This window comes from Tinamus guttatus, unplaced genomic scaffold (assembly GCF_059628265.1).
Source record: "Tinamus guttatus ecotype Peru unplaced genomic scaffold, ASM5962826v1 Tinamus_guttatus_pri_ptg000008l, whole genome shotgun sequence".
NCBI classification, from domain to species: domain Eukaryota; kingdom Metazoa; phylum Chordata; class Aves; order Tinamiformes; family Tinamidae; genus Tinamus; species Tinamus guttatus.
Genome location: NW_028288542.1, coordinates 281,554 through 308,568, shown reverse-complemented (window position 1 = coordinate 308,568; position 27,015 = coordinate 281,554). Strand labels below are relative to the sequence as shown.

The 27,015-nt window shown below is 36.7% G+C and overlaps 1 protein-coding gene and 1 pseudogene across 1 annotated transcript in view; both read right to left on the bottom strand.

The window, feature by feature from the left end:
* Positions 1–27,015, bottom strand: part of IL1RAPL1 (interleukin 1 receptor accessory protein like 1) — a 613,365-nt gene that overhangs the window by 318,179 nt on the left and 268,171 nt on the right. Inside the window, exon 2 of the mRNA XM_088521756.1 lies at positions 7,352–7,631. Coding sequence (XP_088377882.1) covers positions 7,352–7,631 — 280 coding nt within the window. The remainder of the gene's footprint in view (positions 1–7,351; positions 7,632–27,015) is intronic.
* Positions 14,257–21,244, bottom strand: LOC148596336 (uncharacterized; annotated as a pseudogene).

Sequence of the window (27,015 nt, the reverse complement as noted above, 5' to 3'; positions counted from 1 at the left end):
TCTCCAAATATCTCAGCAACATAAGAATTAATGGTAAAAGAAACTTGGTATTGCATCAAAGGTAATTTTTCTTCAAATAATCATCTCCACAAGCACTGTCCATGCCATCCGTATAAGTTCAGAGCCCTGAAAATGGGGTAATAACTCCTGTCCAGTGAAAAATACCATTTTTTTTCTTTTCCGGTATCAAAGTCCTTCCCTTATTCTGTACTGGTACGATGGTTTCCTATTTCCCCCCCTCCAGAAATCAATGTATTCTTTAATGAACTCTCACCTAAGTCTACTCTCTAGTTTGACTCTCAATCCTTAGCCTAGGTTACAGTCTAACAAAACCACTTTAAAACCACTACTCTATATTGCAAAAATCATATTGCACTTTTATCTAATCACTGCCATGATATTTTTTTCTTTTTTTTAATGCAAGTTGGCATTGAGACAAGCAAATAGTAGATGCATGTGATGTTGAAGAAACATACATCATTTCTATTAATCTGACAATGTGAAGAGGTTTTCTGTGCTTACCTGTTTCTCCTGTCATAGGTGTTTGTTTTGTTCCTATGCAGTCAAAAGATATTTCCCACAAACCACAATGTTTTGTTCCTATGGAGTCAAAAGATATTTCCCACAAACCACAATGTTGCTAATGGCAGGTGCTGACCCTCTTCAGGGTCAGAGGGTAAGGAATGAAGAGAGGAGGCTCCAATTCACCTTGCCCCCCAAAAGCATCAACTTTGCCAGGAAAATGCCATATCATCTTCTATTCTGGCAACCAGTAACTACTTTTCCTATCTATAGAGGACACTTGGGGATTACTCCAGTAATTCATAAATTCCTAATTCTAACCTGAAAATTACACGAGTTTAGAAATTGGCCAGAAAAATAACAGGCTCGACTGCCTTGGACTGCTTTCCCCAATCCCAGGCAAGACAAAGGGAGGCCACATAAGAAGGCGCCAGTCCTGCAGGTGGTAAATGTTCTCAGTGTGAACTTGCTCACCACTTCAAGAGGCTGCCAGACTTCTTGACCTTCCTGATCTTTTGCGCTTCACTCAAAAACAGAAATATCACGATAAACTTATATCATGAAAACATGAATTTTTGCATTCCAAATTACTTTAGAGTCATTTTTAATCTATTTCCAGTTCTCTTTTTCTATTAATTACCAATGTGATGATAATTACCCATAGGAATTAACACACTAGCTCTTCTGAGAATTATTTCTCTGTGCTACTAGCATATTTGGTCTTTATTTAAGCAAGTTTAGTTCTCTTGTCCCTTGTCAGGTCTCTTTGTTACTGACACAATTAAATGTAACTAAGGAACACATGCAGAATATTTGATTTGGGAAACACCATATTTTTGAACTTATTATATGAACTCCTGTAAGGCTTCAGTTCCACCTATATTTATTTTTTGTTGTTGTTTTGTTTTGTTTTGGATTTTCATTCAGATTTCATGCCTACTTGTTATCTGAGCATGTTATCTTTTCTGAAACAAAGCTATTTGATATTTCATGTCTTACCTATGTTAACATAGTCATTGGTAAAATTTGATAAGGAAATGAAAATATTTATAAGTACTTATGACCAGAGGAAAAACCCTCTTACAATAAAAAAGATGACAGAAATGGCTGCTATCATGAAATGGTAATTCCCATTTCTAAACAGTTTTTGCATTATTTAAGATGATCTAGAAACAGGACTTGCACAAAGTTTATGAAAAAAAAATCATTATATTTTCTCAGGCTCACCATTTCCTTCACCACAGCAAAATTGGTCTTACATGTTCAATACTTCTGATAATGGGTCGAACAATTGTGTATATACATGATATGACTGTGTACAATATTGGGAATCAATTGTATATGTAAATAAATACTTATTTTTGAATGAATAAATTTTAAAACGAATAGAACAAGACTTTATTGTATCCAAATGAATACAAGTAACGGAACAAGTAACTTCAGGAAGGGAAGGCTACTTATCCACTTAAATCTTTTTCTCCAAAAGAAAGAGTATTTTCTCTAAAAACATGTTGTTTATGCTTTTATTTAAAACTTCATTTTTATAAACTCATGTTTATCTCACAAAATTATTATGTGCTAATAATAATAATGCATCTTCATATAATTGTAGTTAACTGGTCATCTATAACTAGACAGGTTACATCATTGATTAATTGTGCAGATCTGTGCAAACCAGGTCTGCTAAAGTACAGAAAATCTACCTTGATCATCTTCAAATACAAAAATACTGAAACACATCCTACCTAACAGAATAACCTTATTCTATGTAAAATGGAAACTATTTTTTTCCATGATGAAGAAAAAGTATTCCTTTCATAAATTCATAGCAATCAAATTTTTTTTCACATCATGCCCGGAACTAAAACAGAACATTACAAATAAAGTCTTGTGCTATTCCCGATCTGAGATTTTTTATTAATAAATATGAAGAAGTTTTAGTAGAAAACTATATTGAGAAAGTTATTATTTAAAAGTATCTCAAGGCATTCTATTTCTATCATCTCAAACAGAAATTGTATATTAACTGAACTACATGTCAGGGAAATTATATAATTCAGCAACAAATTGTATGTGTTTGTAAACATATATGTTTATGTAAAGATAAAAATAAAAGATGCAACTGCTTTTAAGTTGAGCAGAGATATTTAAAAATATAGCTAAACAGTGAAGATTGAACTTAAAATAAGTTAGAAGAACATATGTACAAGGCCATGGCAAGGCTAACAACGCTAAATGCAGAATCGGCCAATGATCTGATTTTGTTTTAGGAAACAAACAGTGTCTTTTATTTTCCCCTCTCAGAAGTAAAATCAGAAAACTCCCTATGCTTTTCTGAATAATTCTATTTATTCCTTTTCTGCTAGATTTGTGAGTGACTTAAGAAATAGTTAAAGATCATCAAGCAGAAGCTCATTTGTGTTTCTGACCATCATGGAAAACAGATTTGAACCACTTCATTGTAGTTGCGATTCCCAGCTTGAACCTGGCAGTCCCGTCTGCATTTGAACCTTCAACGCTCAGTATTACCAAATGAGCTATAGGCAGCTTTCTAAGGCTGGTGAATAACTAAAGAATTTATTTTAAATGTGTTAAATGCTGGAAAAGGAATTTCATGAAAATTAGCTGACATCTGTAATTTATAATGCATTATGTTAAGTTCTGTGTTTACCTTTTTTCTTTTTTTTTTTTTCCTGGTTTGGATGCATACTTTATATGCATCCAATGACTAGTAATACTTGCTGGCATGCATTCTTCTCCATTAACTATCTCAGCTACTGAAGCAATTTTCGTAAGTATCCAAACACATCAGTCTACAGAGAAGCAACTGAGATGATGGAACCACCATTATTAAGGAAAAATAGAGGACAGTGGTTTAAATCAAATGTTGGTAAAACATTTGGCAAAAACATTAACTCTAGTTCAAATCGATGAGAGTTTGCAGTTAGAGATGTAAAAGGAACCTTGCTTAAAAACATTAGTGTAAAAGCACCAGAGTAACTAGATGGTAAGTGGATATTGTGATTCAAAAAGACATCTGAATTCCTACATACACGGTATAAGGCGATTAAAGATGTTTTCTAGACACTGTTTAACTGGCATATCAATCTAAAGCTCTAGATGAACGAATCATAAAAGCCTTGGCAAAACAGGCCATTGTAGCATCTTGACATAAACAACGAACCAGCCTTTCAGTCTTCTCCTCGGCCACACTGGCCTGAGTGAATGTTAGATTGAACCATTATTAGAGATCCTGTAATAAAAACTTCCAGGCAGGAAAGGAAAAGATGCAAACATGAAGGGATGTCAGTATGACAAAAACAATATTTCAACTTTCTTTTGTAACATTAAAAGAGGCAAATTCTTGCAGAAACCATGCTGTACCAACATAATTCAAATTATGGGAGATATTGTTGAATATGTACATTGACTCTTTGTGCAGCCTATCTACTTAGAGCTGCTGCCCAGATAGGATAAATAAGAGAAAATTTTGTGATGTCACACCCACTGAAAGATAATATTTTGCAACTTCTGCTTCCTTAAATGTGCAACGAGGACACTGACATATTGTTGTACCTGAAGTAAACTACAATACTTCTTTCTTTAAAGTACTAGGTAAGTCCATAGAGTTGTTAGCTTCACAGACTTTTCATTGACAATACTAAGCTGAAAAGCTACTTATAACTCTGTCAATATTCTCTGCCTTAGCAGGTCCTTGATAATAAGGTTCAGTCTCAACATTCTGCCTTTTCTTATGGCAATCATACTTCCCATAGGAAGAAAGGCAAGGATAAGAAATTAAAGATGACAGTATTGCAAGCAGTAGTGAATAAGGATGAAGGTTATTTCTTCACTTCTGAAGTAAATAATAATCAGCCTACTTTATTATCTGTAGACTATTTACACTAAAAATGTGCACTTTTCTATTCAATGAAAGCCCAATGTTTCTACTGTAGTAAAAATGTAGTGTTTTTTTTCTCCAACAAACTCTTCCAAAATCCGTTAATATTATTAATTTATTGCCATGCTATTTGTTACACCAGTTTTATTCTCTAGTAGTTATCCTCCCTATATAATATATATGTTTTTCTTTCCTACTATTGTTAGAGGTAGCAGAGATATGTGAAGAGGAAATGAGCAGTGAGCAAAGAAAACACTACTGGACTATTCCACTCCTTGCAGTTAGGTCTGAAGCATAAAACCTAGGCAGAGACATTTATTCAAAGCACAGTCTGCCTTTTGCCCATTTGCACTGTCTGCCCTTGTTGTGATTACAGGCACCTCTCTTCACCTTGCTCCCGTATGCAAGTTATTGTAAGCACCACATTGATCATCAGTTTGCTACAGGGTCATTTTCTGCCTCTTCACTGAGATCCTCAGTCTTCAAAACTAAAAAGTAGCCTATAACATAATTCTGAAGGTGTTTAAAACTCTCTTCATTAAAATAAATAAAAATTTCAAATCTGTGAGAAAAAAAAAAATCTTATATGCCATCCCTATAATCACTATTTTCTTTCTTGCAAGAAAGGATCATTCTTGTCCTCTGCCCTTCCTCCAGTCCTTTGTTATACTCTAGCAGGATTAATGTATATAGTGAGGCAGGATTAATGTATATAGTGAGAACAGGGCTCAGGATTCTGATTTCAGAAAACAGCTATTGGAAGTCCGAACTTTTATTCTAGGTATTTCTTCATCAACAACTTTACAAGTACAGATACACTACATAATTTTGACAGATTGCTTCAATTCAACCTCTCATATTTTTCATCAGATGAACAGTTTCTAGTGTAAGAACAACAGAACAAAAAATGAACCGCTGTATTCTTGAGTATTTTTTTGTGATTAAAAATATATGCTTAACTCAGAAACACAGATCAAGTAATGTATTTCTCTGATTGTAAAATGAAGATTTACTCTTTTCTACCAATAACCATCTTCATCATACAACTGAAAATTGTCAAAACTTTCAGTCAAAAATATGTAAAATTAAAACTTTGACATAAAAACAAGCACGGACATTTTTGTACCCTTGCTTATTCAAGTGGATCTATGTAGGCTGAAAGGCTTTGCAACTCTTCATAACAGTATTCCGGATAATGGGCATATTAGTTATTTTGGTTTCTGTTTTTTCAAAACTATCTTCCATCTACATGTACAATAACTGTCAGATGGACAATCAAGTCTGTGTCAAAAAAGCAGTATGTTTTCTAAAGAAAAATAGAACAAGCCCTTACCTATGCTGAGATTAAGAAGAAATTAATCCAAAATAGAACAAATATAGGTTGAAATCATAAACAAATTTCATAGAAAAGCTGATCGATCTAAATTCAGCTTTTATTCTTAACTGCTGAAACTCCAATATGAAATATTTAAGGCTTTCTATTTCTAAACAGCAGAGACTGATAGTGGTAATTCAAACAGCACTATCGAATAATTAAAGAAGATAAATGGTGCTATTTTCATGGCTATTGCTATACACTTATCTGAAAATATATTCATCTAAACATAAATAAATACTATCCTTAAGCAACATAACTTGCTTAGTTTTCTTTCTTTTCTTTTACCTTCCCTTCCCTCCCCTTCCTTTTTCTTCACTTCCTTCCCCTTACCTTGCCTTTTATATCATCATCTCAGAAGAATCACACTAAAAATGTTATTGAACAAATGAAGAGATTCAGCAACCCTCTGCGGATTCTGGGTGTGCTCTAAACATCACTAGACTCTCCAGGTGTTGGTGACACATTTTTTCTTATTTTCTTTGCAATGTCAGAAGAGCATCTTTTCGCCTTCCTGGTCTGGCCCCTCAGCAGCTTTACTTTCTTTTTTTTTTTTTTTTTTTTCCTTCTTTTTTAGCAGTTTCTATAGTCTATGAGTAGCATTTTTTTTATAGATACAGAGGCAGAGAAGAACACTGTTTCATCTTTTCACCTAAGAACAATAACCAATTTTTCCAACTCGTCAAACAATTATTATGGAATCTTTCCTAAATCTTTTATGCACGATTTGCATAATTTCACATCTAGTATAAGTATAATGTAACACCATACGAAAGTGCCTAGATGATCCTTTTAACAGCAAAGGGTTGGAAACAATGTCTCAGCATAAACCACTTCAGAGATGCAGAACGAAGTTGAACATCTGACTCACAAAGTGGGAATGGAAATCTTTTCAAAGTTAAGTTGATAGGGCTTGATTCATCAGAAGGTTAAACAGTTTTGGAAGATATTTGACACCCAGTCCCCATTACCAAATCAAACCAGCTATGATAGGATATGATTTAGGTCTGTAAAAATGTAAAAAACTTTAACATAATCTTATTCTATTTTCCTTAATGAAACTGTTTTACATCAGGTGGTAGAAATCTGGCACAAAAGAGCCAGCACAAAATTCTACATGAAAAGGTGATTTTTTAAAAATGTGGAAAAATCATAAAAACTAAATTCAATTTGAATTTGCATAATGAACTTTTTGCACTAGAAGACGGAATATATTATAGTAGTTAAATCAAAGCACAGGTAATAGCACAAATTCCATGATGGGTGGGACTGGATCTGTAAATTTCACATCCTGTTATAAATAACCAAAATTTATACAACATTTTTTTTTAAAATACTCATCACAATTCGACCAATTCATTCAACCAATATTCATTCAGTCAATATTCATTCGACCATAATTTCTACTTAAGCATGAAAGGGAAAGGGACAGCAAGAGGAGAAGAAAAGGACATACTCAACAAATATTTCAATTTGTTACGAAGTCTCAACATAAACATCCCCAAGTTTGGTTTATCTGTGCCATTTAAATACAGTATATTAAAATATAGTACCTTATAACACATGCATAAAGCCCGCTGTCTTGTACTACTGTAGGTCGAAACCAAATGGAGTCTTCTTCTTTGCTCATTCGAGTTCCATCAAAAGCTATAGGTTCCTCGAAATCTCCAGGTCCAGAGCTTTTGTACCACATCAAACTGAGTCCAGCACTTTGGGCTAGGGAGTAATTAGCTCTAATATATCCATAAAACAGTGCGCATTTTATACGAACAGGTTCTCCCACTAGAACTTGATATTTCTTGTAATCCACAGACCAGTCAGTGCATCCATCAGCTGAAAGAAGAAAAAAACAATGAATTATTAAGGTTTTAGAGAGTACACATGAGCAATAGTTACACAGCAAGTGTTAGAGTAGAATATGAAATCTATATCCATTGAGTGACAAGTAGTGGTCTTTGATCACTGGAAAATTAACTGCATTTCCACACTGTTAACATCATTTACTTTCCTATGCGGAACAGAGCAATTGAGAGAATTAGTGGTAAATCTTGATAATTTCTGAGATAATGAGCAATTACTCTTTTTCGTCTCTTGTGGAACCCCAGGATGAATTGTTATAAAATACTGGAATCAAATTAGTGCAACACTAAGGCCATGTTGTACACAGGGTATCATAATCAGTGAAACGTATTAATCAAAAACCTTCAGGGCAACAATATAAATGAAAGAAGGGAATTATTTTGTCTCGAAAGGCGTTAGGACAAGGAGCTGTGCCCTGAAGCTGGGAATGTGAAAGTTTGCATTCGATCTAAAGGAGAAGAAATTTTAACAGTAAATTAAAAAAAAAAATAACAGAAATCTTAACAGTAAGAGCAGTTAAGGTCATCTGTGCAAACAGACAGTGCTGGGAAAATGGCTGAAGATATTTTCCATGGATTATTCACGAGCAAATTAAGAATTAGAATTAAGACCTAGCCTTCCTGACTTTCCAGAAGTACACTACAAATTAATTAAAATGGCTCCTGTCTTTATTTTTTCCCGACCCAGCTAGCAGTAATTCTAGAATAATTATTAATCTGTTTAATAAAGACCAAGCTGTCAATCTGGATCAATACAACTGCTAATAACGGCTCCCCAAAAGGGAATACTGGATTTAATAACTATTTTTAATAGAAAGAAAAGCACAAAAGAAAAACAGATACTTTCTACAATACTTTTAGCCTATATAAAGCTTAAGTTTTGTTGCAAAGGAGTTTTGACAGTGAGAATTCATTACCATTAGCTGTTGTCCAACCAGAGCTAGTTATTCAGGCTCCCACTCCCATAGGCTGAATATAACCAGTACATACAAGAGATAACATATTTTATGCTAAAATAGACATCTATGTTTGCCCAAAATATTTGATCTTTGAAGTGGTCACTTCCCATTGTTGACTTTACAGGAACTTAGATAACTAGTTTAGGTGAGATAATCAACTTTTCCTTATCTAAGCTCACGTGACATGGCTCTTATCCTAGAGCCTGTTGAATACTGATATTAATGGAGAGTTCAAGCTACTATTCTTCAAGATTAAGCAGTATTACCACTTCAAATACAGAAAATGTTCCCATTCCTTATTTTGAGAAAAAAATATGGCACTTCAAAGGGATTTTTGAGATTTTCATGTGGATAGCACCACAATACTCATCGTACACAATAAAATGTGAGAAAGACACAAACATGTTTATATTAGATACCATTGCATATGTAATAAGCTAAGACAATACAACACTGAAAGACAGAGGGAAGAAAAAACTAGAAACATTAGAGTCATTTCATAGAGTGAACAGAATTCATATACTGAAATATTACACATAGCATTGGAGTGTTTCCCTTAATTTTAAGGCCAGAAAAGAACCTATGGCCCTGTCGCAATATTCCTATCTCACAGTTCCTAAAATAAGCTTTCATTATCAGACCCTATCAAGACATATATGTACTCTTTAGTAATTAAAGTGAATAGAGACAAGACTATGCTCTTAGCTTCCCAATAGGACTTATGAAATGAACTTCCATTTATTTCAGAATACGCTTACATTTTCACAGAATCACACAGAATGCTTGAGGTTGGAAGGGACTTCTAGAGATTATCTTGTCCAACCCCTCTGCTCAAGCTGGGGCACCTAGAGCACGTGGCACAGGGTCACATCCAGGCAGGTTTGGAAGATCTCCAGAGAAGGAGACTCCACAACCTCTCTGGGCAGCCTGTTCCGGGCTTCCTGTGTTTCAACATGTACACATTACCCCGTGTCCTGTCACCGGCCACAACCAAGAATAGTTTGCCCCATCCTCCCTGCATTCACTCCTCAGGTACATGTTGATCAGATCTCCTCTCAATCTTCTCTTCTCTAGGCTAAACAGGCCCAGCTTACTTAGTCTTTCGTCATAAAATAGATTTTTGATTTTTTCATTTTTACCTTTCTCAAACAGCAGTCTCTCTCTCATCGGATTCTATTTCACTCTATTTCTAAACTCCCAAGGCCAAGAATGAATTAAAATGCATCTCTAAGCAATGTTAATTCCATTATATAAGTTAGCAGGTAATAGCCTCATCATACTTTATTAGCAAATTGTGATCTGGCTTTCACTATCTAAGTCACTATAGTTAGGTTTATGTTAATTTACTAGACATATTCTCTCTCAGGATATTCAGCTGTAGTGGTCTCCAGTCCACTGAGCTTGATAAATCCATGAAAACATACCATAGAAGAGTACCAACTCTATTTCACACCTATATATGAAATAAAGGAATAACTATGCAGAACTTGGTTTTATTTCAGCATGGTATTCCTCATGAAAATGCAGTATGCACCACAAAAATGATATGTTGCCTCTAATCCAGTTTAGTGAGCCTAGGCGTACATGCTAGCAGACATTCTACTATCATGTGTGAAAAAAAAAAAAGACTTCCAAAATTTTGCACAAATTAAATTTTTAAAGTTCTAGAGTTTTAAAGAGAATGTTAAAATAAATATATACCCATTGTGTTTACATTAATGCTCTAAAAGAATCTAAATTCTAAAAAACCCTTCAATAGTTAAGTTGGATATTTTTTATGGAAAAAAAATACAAATCAAAAACTCCTAAATGCCTAGAATTGCATGAAAACTTCATATCACACTGTACAAACAACATTACTTTTTTATGTAACTATTTTCTACTTGTTAGTTTGTTAGCATACTGACTGTTCAGTATGTAATACCAGATGGCTTAAGAGAACAGCAACTCAAGCAAATATGAACACTGGCATGCCTACAATGGCATGGGATTCTCTCGTATGTTTTGCCTTAAACCTGAGATTTAGAAACAGATCCTCATTTACTTTTTGTAAAATGACCTCTCTTTAAGATGCACAAAATCAGATAAGATACAAGTAATATGACATGCTGTAATCTGTCAGCTAGAAAAGAGAATCGCATGCTTTAAAGCATTAGACAATTTTCTCAGGATTTTAATTATCCAGTATGCACTGAAGCAATCTATATTCTTATAAGATCCATGACCTTGTTTTATTTTTGATATGCTGGAATAGATATAACATTCAGTGATAATCTGAAGCAAACATTTGTCCTCTTTTTAGCGTTGTCTTTCAGTGAAGTGAACATGATGGTTTCTCTTCTCACTTGCAGAAACATTATACCAGTTTAACTCTGCTAACACATACAACTGAATTAACCTTATCACAACTGGAAGTTTTAATACCTTAAATATCTTACAAGGAACACCTCACAATATTGCTCAGCCAATATGTCTTCATCTATGAGAAGATGATAGTTTTGGCAGACGCAATAGAAATTCATCATTCCCGTGTTAAGACACAGATGTCTTTCACATTTAGGATTTTTTTTTTCTTTTTTTAGTGCTCATATTGATTTTCAGGAGATAGCTATCCATCTGTACTTGAGGTGCTCCTATTCCATTATAATAGGCATTTATAGAAGTATAAACAAGCAAAAAGATATATAAAAATGGGAAAAACAGACTATCTTGTCCTTAAAAATGAGATTATTGTGAATTATCAGAGGATAGGTATTGGATAGAATTTGATACCAAACTGGGAGGAGTAGCTGATACCCCAGAGAGCTGTGCTGCTATCCAGAGCGACCTGGACAGACTGGACAACTGAGTGGTAAGAAACCTTATGAAGTTCAAAAAGGGCAAATGCAAGGTCCTGCATCTGGAGAGGAATAACCCCAGACAACAGTATGGGCTGGGAACTGACATTCTAGAGAGCAGCTCTGCAGAGAGGGACCTGGGTGTCATGGTGGATGACAAGTTGACCATGAGACAGCAGTGTGCCCTTGTGGCCAAGAAGGCCAATGAGATCCTGGCCTCCATGAGGAGGAGCGTTACCAGCAGGTTGAGTGAGGTGATCCTGCCCCTCTACTCAGCCCTGGTGAGGAGGCACCTGGAGTATTGTGTGCATTTCTGGGCTCTCCAGTGCAAAAGGGATGTGGAGCTATTGGAGAGAGTCCAGCACAGGGCTATGAGGATGAACAGGGACCTGGAACATCTGCCATATGAGGAAAGGCTGAGGGAGCTGGGCCTGTTCAGCCTGGAGAAGAGAAGGCTGAGAGGGGATCTAATCAGTGTCTATAAGTACCTCAAGGGAGGCAGTGAGGAGGATGGTGCTGGACTCCTTTCAGCGGTGGTCACCGACAGAACCAGATGTAAAGGCCACAGACTGAAGCACCAAAAGTTCCACATGAACTTAAGGAAAAACTTCTTGACAATGACGGTGATATTCAAAACCTGCTTGGACCCAGTCTGTGCCACGTACTCTAGGTGACTCTGTGTGTGCAGCGGGGTTGGACTAGATGATCTCTAAAGGTCCCTTCCAACCTTAATGATTCTATGCTTCTATGATAGTATGCCTGTACTATAATTGACATACCCTACTTATACTCTGTAGAAGATGCATAGAGTACATATGCCTTTTTCAGTCTAGAAAATACTTGGTTATATGGGAAAGCTAATACTGATTTCCAGACTCCTTCAGGCATGAAAGGGTACATTTTCAAAGACTAATTACATTCGCGATGTATTTTACATTTAGGCAAATCTTTGGATTTTTCTATTGACACTGGTTCCTTAAATACACTTTATATATTTATAATTAGATATTAAGCACACGCCCTATTGCTTCACAGATAGAGATAGACAAGGAAAAGGCTTAATAGTCTTAATGTTAGTCCTCTCATGTCAATATCAAATTAACTGAGGCTTTTGTATTGAGAATTGCAGTTTAAATGAAATCCATTTCTATCTTCAATGATTTTTCTTACTTTTCTTTTAAGAAGGTTATTGCCTAAAGAAAAAAAAAAAAAAAAAAAAGACTGTTTTCCCTTCTTAGTTCCACGGCCACCACGCAACAAAAACATATATTTGTGCTGGCACAAAACAATGGTGCGAAAAAATATAATCAAGCCTTATCAAATGTTAGGCTTTCCTGTCTTTATTTCTATTGTCACAACATCAAACAGCCAATCACATTATTATTATGATTATTATTTCATAAACTGAAAAATACTTGAATAATTCAACAGCCTTGAAATTTCAGAACTGCATTCAAATGAATGCAGAACTGCATGCAAATGAATGGTTGTATCCCTGGTCTCTATTTTAACATGCTGCCGGTTATTGCTACACATAATAGCACTATACATCGACTGGGATGAATATCATTCACTCATTTCCTTAAGTGATTTCTGTGTATGAAGTAAACCACACTACATCACCGTCCTAATAATGAGATTGTTCTGCTGGATAAACAAGCTCCCTGTAGGCTGCATCTGGTGATAGGACCCACACAAAACATTTAACATTTCTGACAGGGTCTTCCCTTTCATTTTTCAGGATCATACACACCATTTTCAAGGGAAAATTCTGTGCTGAAAATGAGCAAATTGAGCTACTGACTCCTGGATCTATTGCTACAACCCGTCTTAGTTCAAAAACTTCAATTTCTACCTCTGAGAGATAATAGAATTCTCCAAGTTTCCAAGGCATTTGTGGAAATCTGACTTCCTGATCTATCTAAACAATTTAGTATTGGTATTGGTTGAAAATAATTCTCCTAAAATATCTAGAACAGTAATTCAGTAACAGCAAACTCTTCAAAGTTTATTGCATTTATTTTCATATAAACCAAAAATTATTAGATTCATTTTTTTTTCATTTATGTGTGCTTGCTCTTTCACTCTTAACCTAATATCCTGCAGAAAGGAGGTTTGTGCAATGTCACTGTGTGTCTTCCATTTATTTGTCAGCCACTTCAAGATTTTCTGAATGTATTAGCCATTTACAACCAAATTTGAGAGGGAAGATGAGATTTTTTTTGGTTTGTGCATCCTTTTATTTGAAATAAAAAATGATCCCTAACGGGTATGAAGGCATGAAGAAACAGCACTATAAAGGCAGTAAGAACTGTTAGCTGAGGAAAAGAATGTGGTCAGCTCTATTTTTAGATCACTTAGATTCTGTACTTTCAAGTCAATTGCAGTATAAAATTAGAAACATGAAAAAAAAAATTATCATTGGTACTAATGTTTTCAAATGACCACGTCAACATGGTTAAATTTTCTCTTGCACTAAGCTTGCTCTTACAGCTTTGTGCATTACTATACTGCAGTTCTGATGGAGACAGCACTTTTATTTTGCACTCCTACTTTTCATTCTCATGATAACTCTTGTGAAAATTACCTTGTAGGTAAACTTGTATAACTTAAAAGTTATTTTGATCCCAACCTGGAAGTGTGTGTTGGCTGGCATGAAGAGAAAATGAAGGTGGTGAGGGACATGTGAGGGAGGCAGCAAAATTATTTTTGGTACCATCATCTATTAAAGACCTTAGCTCCGCATAATTACAATTTTCCCAGCCTCACCTGAGAAAAGCTTTAGAAGTGGCACACTTGAGATTTAGGTGCCCACTGCAAATGTACCAGTCTGCGGAGAGAACAATACTACAGAAACAAAACTATGGCTTGCAGTAAATTAGTTTAAAATACTCTTTCTTTTGACTTTGGAATATTTTTTTCCTGACTCCAGAATACAGCATTAAGGTAAAACAGAGCATGCATGACTAAGTATAGGACTACACATATATTTTGTAAAATTACAAGAAGAGTGAAAATACTTTTATGTCTCCAAGGCAGGAAGTTTTTGTGTAATTCTCTCTCTTACAAACCCCACTTAATAGTTTTTTTATATTTTGTTTTGTGGTCTGAATTAGTATTTATTTTTGCAACTACCACTATTACTTTGTGGAAAAGTTTAAAATATAAAAAAAAAAAAAAGAATTAGGAAAGAAGAAAATAAATATCCTGTGCAAGTTAGGGTAGCTACAGAAAGTATGAGTGCATGTTGAACTTCATAAAGTCCTATTCTAAAACAACCAAATCTTCCTCCCTAATGCTCATTTAGTCCTATCTCTCTGCTAGCTCTCATCTGTGCATTTTACATGATATGTAAAATAAGTCTCAGTAAACACTGCAAAGTAGCCCAGGCCATGCTTCTCCTCGGTCTCTCTGCTGTCTGATTTTCTGTGTTTGCATGGGCTCCTTCTCTCAGGTATTCACCTTTGATTCGGAAGATATCTGTGTATTTATAGGTACAGCATAGAAGTGGAAAGGACAGGCTGGGAAGGCGAGGTGGTGGAGTTGCTCTTTATGTGAGAGAGCAACTGGAATGCATGGAGCTCAACCTGGGAGTGGAGGATGAGCGAGTTGAGAGCTTGTGGGTAAGGATTAGAGGGCAGGCTAATGTGGGAGACACTGTGGTGGGTGTCTGCTACAGGCCACCTGACCAAGACGAGGAGGTTGATGAGGCCTTCTATAGGCAGCTGGATATTGCCTCACGGTCACAGGCCCTGGTTCTCATGGGGGGCTTCAACTACCCCGACATCAACTGGAAGGACAACACAACCAGGCACAAGCAGTCCTGGAGGTTCCTGCAGAACTTTGACGATAACTTTTTGACGCAGGTTGTGGAGGAGCCGACGGGGAGAGGTGGGCTACTGGACCTCGTGCTATCAAATAGGGAGGGCCTAGTAGGAGATGTGAAGGTGGGGGGTAGCGTCGGCTGCAGTGACCATGAGTTGGTGGAGTTCAGGATTCAACGAGGAGGAGGCAGGGCTGTAAGTAGCCTTGCAACCATGGACTTCAGGAGGACCAACTTTAGCCTCTTCATAGACCTCCTCGGAAGAATCCCATGGGCTAGAGCTCTAGAAGGCAGGGGGACCCAAGAGAGCTGGTTAGTTTTCAAGAGGCACTTCCTCCATGCCCAGCAACAGTGCATCCCTGTGTGTAGGAAGGCAGGCAGAGGGGGCAGGCGACCTGCGTGGATGAGCCGGGAGCTTGTGGCAATGCTCAAGCAGAAGGCAGCGGTATACAGAATGTGGAAAAAAGGACAGGTCCCCTGGGAGAAATACAGGAACGTAATCAGGGAATGCAGAGCTGCGACAAGGAAAGCTAAGGCACGGTTGGAACGCAATCTGGCAAGGGATGTTAAAAATAACAAAAAAAAAATTCTTCAAATACATTAACAGCAAAAGGAAAATCAGGGAAAACGTTGGTCCGCTGGTGGACGAGATGGGCACCCTGGTTACAAATAACACAGAAAAAGCAGAGTTGCTGAATGCCTTCTTTGCTTCGGTGTTTACCAAGGGCAGCCCATTAGAGCCCCAGGCCCTAGGGACAAGAGAAGAAGCTGGTGGAGAGGAAGACCTGCCCTGGGTAGAGGAAGATTGGGTCAGAGAGCACCTAAGGAACCTCGATACCCACAAATCCATGGGCCCTGATGGGATGCACCCCAAAGTGCTGCGTGAGCTGGCAGAGGTCATAGCTAAGCCGCTCTCCATCATCTTTGAAAGATCCCGGAGAACAGGGGAGGTGCCGGAAGACTGGAAGAAGGCCAATGTCACGCCAGTCTTCAAAAAAGGCAAGAAGGAGGACCCAGGCAACTACAGGCCAGTGAGCCTCACCTCCGTCCCCGGAAAAGTGATGGAACGGCTCATACTGGCCGTTGTCTCCAGGCATTTGGAGGACAAGAAGGTGCTCAAGAGTAGTCAGCATGGATTCACCAAGGGGAAATCTTGCTTGACTAACCTGATAGCCTTCTGTGATGAAATGACCGGCTGGATAGACGAGGGGAGAGCGGTGGATGTCGTCTATCTCGACTTCACCAAGGCTTTTGACACCGTCCCTCACAACATCCTCCTGGGCAAGCTCTGGAAGTGTGGGATAGATGAGTGAACAGTGAGGTGGATGAGGAACTGGCTGGATGGCAGGGCCCAGAGAGTGGTGATCAGCGGTGCAGAGTCTAGTTGCAGGCCTGTAGCTAGCGGAGTCCCCCAGGGGTCAGTCCTTGGTCCAGTCCTGTTCAATTTATTCATCAATGACCTGGATGAAGGCACAGAGTGCTCCCTCAGCAAGTTTGCTGATGACACAAAACCGGGAGGAGTAGCCGATACCCCAGAGGGCTGCGCTGCCATCCAGAGGGACCTGGACAGACTGGACAACTGGGCGGTGAAAAACCTCATGCAATTCAACAAGGCCAAGTGCAGGGTTCTGCACCTGGGGAGGAATAACCCTAGACACCAGTACAGGCTGAGGACTGACCTTCTGGAGAGCAGCTCTGCGGAGAAAGACCTGGGTGTCATGGTGGATGATAAGTTGACCATGAGGCAGCAGTGTGCTCTTGTGGCCAAGAAGGCCAATGGGATCCTGGGGTGCATTAAGAAGAGCGTCTCCAGTAGGTCGAGGGAGGTGATCCTGCCCCTCTACTCAGCCCTAGTGAGGCCGCATCTGGAGTATTGTGTCCAGTTCTGGGCTCCACAGTACAAGAGGGTTGTGGAGCTGCTGGAGAGAGTCCAGCGCAGGGCCACAAGGATGATCAGGGGCCTGGAACATCTGCCCTATGAGGAGAGGCTGAGGGAGCTGGGCCTGTTCAGCCTGGAGAAGAGAAGGCTGAGAGGGGATCTAATCAGTGTATATAAGTACCACAAGGGAGGGAGGGCAGAGGATGGTGCTGGCCTCTTTTCAGTGGTGGCCACTGATAGGACTAGAGGAAATGGCCACAAACTGAAGCACCAAAAGTTCCACAGGAACTTAAGGAAAAATTTCTTAACAGTGAGGGTGACAGAGCACTGGAACAGGCTGCCCAGAGACGTTGTGGAGTCTCCTTCTCTGGAGATCTTCAAAACCCGCTTGGATGCAGTCCTGTACCACGTGCTCTAGGTGACCCTGTGTGTGCAGGGGGGTTTGGACTAGATGATCTCTAAAGGTCCCTTCCAACCCTAAGCATTCTATGATTCTATGAAACATACTGTATACCACAGCCATAAAGCAGTTTGTCTTACAAAGTGTGATATTAGATAGTATTGGTGATCTATCCCCATTAGAAATGTATTCCTTCTTGTTTATTTTATTTATTAGGCTTCCTTATTTGAGGGCAATTCTGCAGCCTGTGTTTTTTCAGCAGCAAAGATGGAATTTTTCTGCATTTAGAAACACTATTCTTTTCCTTATCTGCTCTCCAAATTTACCACAATTTATTTTGAAAGATAGCTTCTACTCATGCCACTGCCATACAATTTCAATCATTGCTGTACTGCTTAGGCACAGAATCACTACATTATTGGGGAGGAATTCATGTTCAGAGTGCATTGGTCTTAACTTTCCCTGTAGCATTACAAATGACTAAAATAAAACAAAACGAAATAAAATAAAACCATGAACAGAAAATACCATGGGGAGCAGTTAAGATTGTTTCTAAAAATTAAACAAAGACAATCTAGGATGCTTTTTTAAGAACAAAGATTTCTAAACAAGGAGAATCCCTGGAGCATACTGGTGTATCATGTTGTATAGCAGATGGCAAAATATTTAATCTCTTCCATAATCTCTTATTATCAAAACTGCTTCTGAAAACTCATCCTGTTCTCCAGTAGGCTCATTTTGGAGATTATGACAGAGATTGAGGATTTCCTCATTCTGGAATAGCAGCTGCACTTTACTCCTTTACAGACTTTCCGCCTACAAAGAACTCAACTGCATAGGCAAGTTTCTGAATATCAGCTGAACTGTAATAACTAAACATATGATGGCTCTCCACTTGCAGTAAATATAAGGCAATATAGCAGATTAGTTCATAATACAAAAGGATTAAAACTAATCAAATTATCACACATGCCATAGAGAGTGCAAACACCTTGTTGCTGTGATTCAGCGGTAGATTAGAAATCTCTTGAGCTGCAGTAACGTGACTATGTGACTGGGACCATGTAGAAATAAAAATAATAAGTGCTTCAGAAGACCTGAGACCCAAATAAATGTTGTTTATTCCAACCAGATTTTGAATCAAAGTATATTTGGCTTTTTAAAATGCAAAGATTAAAAGTTCTAGGAATATAATTAAGTACAGATAGCCATGAGGTTCCTGCAAGGACACATACCAGATATTACATACTTCTGTTTATTCATCTGCTTTATATTACTTCCGCTGTTAAAATACTGGGATGGAATTAATATACTGAAATTGTGACCTTGGATTGACCGTATCACTATTTTTACCAAAGTATGCTATCTGCATCAAACTCTTATTAACTATAAAGACTATTTAGAGCCTAGAGGTAGTCCTACTAGACACAAACTATAGACAGTTATTTACTTAAAGCCATGTCTGATAGGCATTTCTATCTATCTGCAGAAGCTAAAATGCAGCATAACATAAATCAAATAAACCAATTCTAATTCTAGGAAGGCTTTTTTTTCCCCCTTTACTCAGTATGACAAAGTTGTTTAAATTCACCCAAAACAACAGTTTTTAAATAATCTTCATTGTTTGTGCATGTCACTGCTTCATATTTGCACACACAGTAACTCAGAAAGAAAGTACAGTGTTCCTGGCTAGGAACACAGTGTCAATATTTGTATCAATATATTCATCTGACACGTACAGTGCTCCTTCAGAAATCCATGGAATAAGGCTTTGTTGATTAGTGTTTTTTGAAATGCTCTACGATCTTTCTAAAGACCTGAGGAGACAATAGCCCATTGTGCCTGCAGGCAGAGGTAATCCCTGCCCTGTGGAGGATTTTCCCATGCAGTAGGTTAGGGCAGGATTCACATGACACCACTGCCAAACTGCAATAAATAATGATTAAAAACATTAAAAAAACAAGAAAACAAATCCATCCTTCTGGAAAGCTGTCTCCTCAGCAGGAGGCAGATTTGCTTTAATATGTAGTTGTCCTTTTAACAGGAAATATATATATAGAGAGATAGATACACACATATATATGCATGTATATAAGATTATCTATTTTAACAAGCAGAAAAACATTCCTACAAATATAAGTGAAATGGATACACTTGAGTGTAATACTCTCTGTATAAGCTACAAGTGTCCAAGGTGCAAAGAGGGACACATTTCTTTTTCTTTAACATATCCTTTTGATTTCAGGAGCCCTTTAATAGTTTCTGTGTGAAGCCACCAATAGCAAAAGCAATTCTTGTTATTATTCAGCAGCTTTCTGCCAGAACATAGTGCAGCACTTGGGACCATAACAGAAAACACGTACTAGCCAAATAAGAAACATAGATGTTGTCAGTTTGAAATTTGTTAATTAAAGTAGGTCTCCTTTTATGTAAAATGTACTATTATTTAATGACTACCAAAAGTGGAATAGAAAAAGATTTCAGGAAAAAAGAAAAAAAAAAAAGCCATGTTTTACAAAATTGCAGGAAAGTCTTCCAGACACATGGAACACAGGGGTAATTTAGCATCAAACTGCTAAACAAAGAACACGTTTGCTTATGAAACAAAAATTCATTGCAACTGAGGAAGTTTTAATGATATATATTCTTTTCTTGCAGATAATACCAAATACAAAACATGGTAGTTTAAAGCCGATAGGAACCTCGGAAAGACTTGGCAAGAAACAACAATATTAGCTGAACTTTAAAGAAAAAATATTAACTACAGTAAATCTACACTCCAGGGATTATAAAAAGTCATTATAAATCTGTTTGTACTTTTTGTTCATTTTAGAAGAACTCATGTTATTACAGCATCTGGCATTTTCCTTCCTTATTTTTTTTGTCCGTATTAAGTCTGGAAGCTAAAGCTTGCAAAAGATATTACATTTTGTAAATCTTTGCTCCCCAGTTTGACATTTCCTCTGTTCCCACATGCCACATGTTTGCCACACTTGAGACAGCTTACCAAGGAGAAAGAGGCCACCAGAGTAATACAGTAGTTCAGTACTTTAATCTCATTAGGAAAAGGAAATGAAAATCATTACTATCTGAGTTTGAGAAGAAAACTTTGCTCCTTTCACCGAAGCTTACTTTAAAGATTAGCATGAATGCTTTGGCTGAAGTGAATCTAAAGAAATCAGAATGGATTTAATTAAGTTAAGAAACCAAATCCTATAGTATTCAAATGCAAAGTTACCTCAGGTGCCTTTATGGATCAGGTGATGTGCCTCACTGCAATGAATTACTAAGTCACAAATCAGAACACCAGAACATTTCCCTTTACCCTCTATGTTGTGCCCCAGAATATATGCAAAAGAAAGAAAAGGGATATAAGATGAAGAGAACAAGACAGTGCCTTTTCCCAGTAAATTTTCTTAAGCTTGAATAAAATTCACATCCTGATTCAGTGAATATAAATCACTTTTTGGAAAGAAATACCAAGAACATTTTCAAAAGGAAACATTTGTCATCTTCAACTCAAAGAAATTTTTTTGATATTTTGGATTTTTTTTTTATTCTGATTGAATAAGAGACACAAAGACAATATTTACTTTCTCATGGGACTGCATTTCTCTAACGTGCCACAAGGCCTCAGTGATGTCCAGTCGGGTCATATGGCTCAGTTTTTCCATAAGCATGATAGTCATCTCACACAAAATCCTTGCAGCCATAAAACATCCATAAATGATGGAAAATATTTAAATAAGTGAGAAAAGAGTACAGCAATGAGAAGTGTTTAGGCTTCAGACATCTGAATCACAATTTTCAAAGATAAAAAGGAAACACTATTTTATGCTGATTTACTTCAAAAATTGCTTTAATTCACTTCAAGATGAAATGCTGCAAATTCGGTCAATTTTCTTTCAAAAGTTATGTTTCTGCTTCTGGTCTTTCTGAGGGACCTGTTGTGTTCTGTATAATGTCACATACACCCATTTAAAATTCAATTCTTATCGGCAGCAATGACCATCAAAATATATTCGATTTTGTTTCAAAAAGACAGTCTTGCACTAGCTGTATGGTTATAAGGTTGCATATAAGACAGGCATACTGAATCCTTAGTGACATTTGGCCAGGACCAGGCAGGAAAGAGAATTCAGTGCAGTGGTGGGCTCCTGCTTCATTCTTCTACTTGTGTTCAGTCTGCACATTGTACATTTGTACTGTATTTACAGAATACTCAGCCCATTCCTGTTTTTGTTGCTAATCACACAGAGAGAAGTTTCTTCCTCTTCGGTGCAATAGTCTGGCTTGGAGATGGGACTATCTGTTAGGAATAGCTAACAGATAGCTGACAGCTAGCCATAGACAAGCAGCACTGGGTAATGGGTGCAGTTATCTCTAAAGACACAGAAATTCATGTGTCAAAACTGAGACAAAATTTAAAGATAAATTTGACATCAAAAATAATTTTTGGATTAGCACTGGGTGGTCTTTTTGTTATCGCTGTCACCTTTTCTTACACTACACACTACAGTTAATGTCATGATCAGGTAAAATCCCTGTGTTTGAATTGTTTTTATTTGTCTTAGATAAGCAAGCGATTCTTTGGAATTGTTTGAAAATTCTCTAATGCAAAAAAATAAATAGAAGTGCCTATGTTATTTATAACTAAAGTAGTCTACAAACTCATACTAAGTCATTCCAGTCACTGAAGGAATGAACATTTTTATAAAGGAATTCAATGAAATTAGAAATGGTTGTAAGAGGACCTTATAACCCAAGTATTCCATTGAGAGAAACTTTTATTGAGTGATGCTTCACTCTGTTTGATCTCTGCGCAGCCTTTATTCTACCTCAAATGCACTAAGGTAAAGAAATCGCTGGTATATTTTTTCATGATAAGGTCACAGGGCTGAAATAGTTTTTGATCTGTAATTGTTTCAAATTTCTTCAGGGATTGTTCAATTTAGTAGCTAATCCACCTTCCATACACCCTCCCTCTCCCGCTCGGCACATATATACGCACATAAACACACACTTTAATTATTCATGATGAGTTCTGCTGCACTGAGTCTGGGTTACTGATGAGACTGAAATTTCAGCACAACCTGGAGCTGTGCAAGCCTAGGGTCACTGGAGTCATCGCCTGCTGCTAGTAATATATGGGAAGTACAAACACAGACTCAGATTTATGCCAGAAGAAAGAAGAGGTGACTAAAGCAGACAAATAGCCATTGATCCCATCATCCTCAGAGCCAGTAACTGAATTTATTCTGTTTATACATCTAGAGGGGCAGTGGAAAAGGACTAGGCATGTTTCCTGCCAGAAAAAAGGCAAGCCTCCTCTTTTTTTCCCTCCCCAAAACAAGGATAACCTCCAAAAAGAGTTCATATTATCTCCCCCAAGCTTTCTTTTTCTGGGACATGTGATACGTAGAACACTTGATTTTAGAAAACTTTCAAACTTTCAAAACTTTCAAAACTTTCAGAATTTATGCATTTGATTAATTTACTGTATCATTAGTAAAAGGTCTTCCTCCTTTTTTTTTCTTCCTAGAGAGGACTGTCATCTCTGGTAGAAAGTCATAAGGAGATACATGACAGCCTAAAACTACAGCATTCACTTCTGAATTTCTAACAATTCAAAAACAGGAAGGAGATTTCACAATACAGGAGAGTGCAAAATTCTTTGTGATAATCAAGATACTAATTTTGCCTGGACTTTCTGCAACTTCTGTTAATTCAAATGAAAATAGCTTGAGCATTCTAGTTTTGTGACTTTTTTTCTCCATATGTATTCTACGTGGAAATTAAAAATAAAAATAAAAACAAACAGCATTTATTCATTTATAATGCAAGGCAAGGTGAGCTCACTTACCCTGACCTAAGCGAACCGGGCATAGGTCAGCCCCTTATTAGTACAGTCCTTAAATTGTTAAATTTTATACTTCAGGTTGGTAGCAACTCTGTGTTAGTGAGAGTATGCACACTGCAGTTCAGAGAGCTGCTACGCTTGCAACCGCCAGTGTAGGCATTTCAGGGCAAAGTACTTGTGTTTTGAAGAGCAGCTCAGTTTCTGGAAGCACTCGAGGAAGTTGCATTAACCCCTCATTCATTTTTTTTTCATGCTATGCACCCTGTATCCTCGGCCCTGGGTTTTGTGCCAAGTGTCATTCCTTGTTCCATTTTACAGTAATAAATTAGCGCTACTCCAGGAGCTCAAAGTGGCTGTTCACGTGGCATTTTTGCAGCACATTAGCCAAGCAGTAGGAGAAATCATATGTGCCTCCCAGTTGACTTGTGAGTCTTATTTTACACTTCGGTTTGTAAACAAACTAAGAAATACTGTTTTATCAAGCTTCTCCTCAAGACAGTCTTCTCAATATCAAGGAAAACTTGTGTTTGGTAATAAAATTGACTCCAGCTGTGCAATGCTTTCTACACTGCTGTGTTGCTGTCTTTAAGTAAACTTAACTCCTAAAAGGGTCATCAGCAGTTTAATTGCCACCTTTCTCTAGGATTTGATCTTTAGTGACAGTAAAAATACCTGACGAAAAACTTTAATAATGCCTGTTGCTTACCTATAGGAAATGAAGTTCCATCCATTCGCTTACCTATAGGAAATGAAGTTCCATCCATTCCACCATCATCAAAAGAGATTATGTATTTATTGAAAAGATCTGACTAATATGAATGATCTCGAACTGAAAGATTCCATTAGAAATCCATTTTCTTTCAGCCATCCTCTGAATTTAAGGCCAAAATTTTTCTATATGATTATTTTTGTTTATAAAAAGTCATAATTATTTCAACACACATAATAGATCAAATGAAATTGGATGAGGTATCTAAGTAATAATCCGAAGATCATTCATTCTCAAGAGTCTTGTTTTCTGTTTCCTCAGAAAAGATTTTGAGAATGGTGATAGAAGGAGGATGGAAAGGCTATTTTTAATATCAGGAATCAAATGCTCAAAATTAATTTGCAGGGCTCATAATTAATTTGAAATGTTTCACATAATTACATATGTACTCTAAATGATGTGGCTCTTTATTATTATAGATATGTTATTAGTTATTCCATAGTTAAGCCTGCCTTCCTTAAGATTTGCACTTAAAGCAGGATTCTTTGATTTCACACTTCATTGATTGAATCTATTTTCCCAATTAAACACAATACATCTTCAGTGCAGAACTGTTTTTTTGTTTGTTTGTTTGTTTCTGGAAAAATAATCTTTCACATAAAAATGAATACATAAATAAATTGATCCCTTCTGGATTTCTCCTTCAAATGTCAAAAATTGTACTATTTTTCTTCTCAAATTTCACAATAATCTCAGACTCCAAACTCACATTATGTAAACAGGTATATAACCACACTTTAGCTAGGCCACTTTCCAAAGCACTTTATGCCATTAGTTCATTAGAATCACCATGTAAAATGGAATCAGAGACTTGGGAACTTCTATGTCATTTTCTACTGTTCAGCATCTCACTCTGTCTCTAAGACTAGCATGTGTCTTCAGCTTTTTAAAGAGAGAGCTGCAGAGTCTTCTGTATCTGTTATCTGTTTAGTTCATTGAAATTTACTGTTTGTGAAATTGGGTCAATCGTCTTAATCATAATTCCTTTTTGAAAGAAAGTTGGAAAGGAAAACAAAAACAGTGTTAAGCATGGAACTCTTAATAATATTTGTATTTTTCCATATGAAATTATTTTATTCTGTGTCAATAACATTGTGTGATAAAATGTAATGTAGACTATCAGTGTCAAAACTTCCTAGACATGAACGCTTTCTCTTTCCTTTGTGACAAAATGGCAAATACAGTTGCTATTCATACCTAATCCAGAGTTTAAGTGTATCCTCCTTCACAAAAATGTATTACCAGGGAATTGCATTATCCAGTAAAAATTCCCACTTCCTTTGCAAAGCTCCTTCTCCATAAAGATCTGCTTGTATTGAAGCCTTGACTTCTCACTCAGGACTGTGAAGACTCACAGAGCACTTCATTTCTCCCCTCTCAGCACTGTTAAGAGCCTATAATTGAACCTGTTTTGACAGGACTGTTATATTTCTAGTAGAGTATGGTTTCTAATTAGTAGATAGAGGACATTCAAATTTGGTATCTAATCCATTGCAGAGATGCCAGGTACACATCTCTGCTCTGTTGTCTTGCACTTTGTCCTGGTATTGCTAGAAGGGGATCAGCACAACAGATGAGTTGGATTGGTATGTATGAAACTGGTAAGTATTAAAATATATTTTTGTCTAAAAATAGAGAAGCTCAGTACAATCAAGCACTTTAAAAAGACAAAATAATGAGTGCCAGACATGCATTCAAGAGTCAGTTTTTTTTTTTCCCTTTGCAAAGAGGAAGTATATTTTTTTTCCTTATTCTTTGAGAGATACTTTCTAGGCCTGTTTGTTTGAATTTTTCAAATTAACAAGGAAATCCTGAAATTAATTTATATATAATGTTTAATCTTTGACTTAACCTTGGCTTCCACTTTTTGTTTTAGGAGATGAGTAGTTTGTTGATTTTTCCTCCTATTGCTGCACAACTAAATACACTAACAAGGAAATTGAAAGAACCTTTTAGAAATAACTAGTGATTTTATGTGCCTTTCCTTTTGCCTCCAGCTTGAAATACCCTGAAGATCTATAGTTTGACTATCTGGACTCCCAACAAGACAAACCTTTAAAATTACTACTTCGTGAACTAGAGTCTGTTAAATAAGTGACCATCTACACAATATAATATTACAAAAATTAGTCAGATAAAACACATATCAAACTGAGACATTTTTAAAATAAAAGCATTACATAAAAAACATGAAAAGAACAGTTAAAAAATAGAAACATGTCAAGACAATGTCAAAAAAGTCAACAAAAATACAAGAAAATGAAATTCCATAAATTAATACTGTTTTTTTTTCTTGAGTTGTCAACAACTGTTTAGCTTTTTATTTAATCTGTATATATATATGTATATATATATATATATATATATATAAACTGTTCCTGCCATCATAAGATTAATTTCTCTAAATGAAGATGTATACATACCGGAGGTTAATGAAATCATTTTTTTCACATAAAAATATACAACCCCACCCCATCCACTCCTCACCCCCTCCAAAAAAAAAAAAACCACACAGAAAAGGAAAGAAAAAAAAATATGACTACTAGTCTCAGTCTCCAAAAATCAGTTCTTAGCAGCTGTTACACAAGATTCAAGCTAGCCAGCTTGCACAATTCGGAAGAAATCAGGCAACAAAATCAACCTAGGGGATCAAGTCTAGCCTCAGAGCTACACAGTTATTCTGCCCAAAAACATTTCAAAATCCACAGATGTGGATATATTATGGTAGATCTGTTTCACCCAGTGAGAAACAAATTAGCATCTTTCTAGAAAATGATGCTCTGTTGCGCACTTTGTCCTTCTCTTCAACTCCCATTCCAGTTTTCATTCAA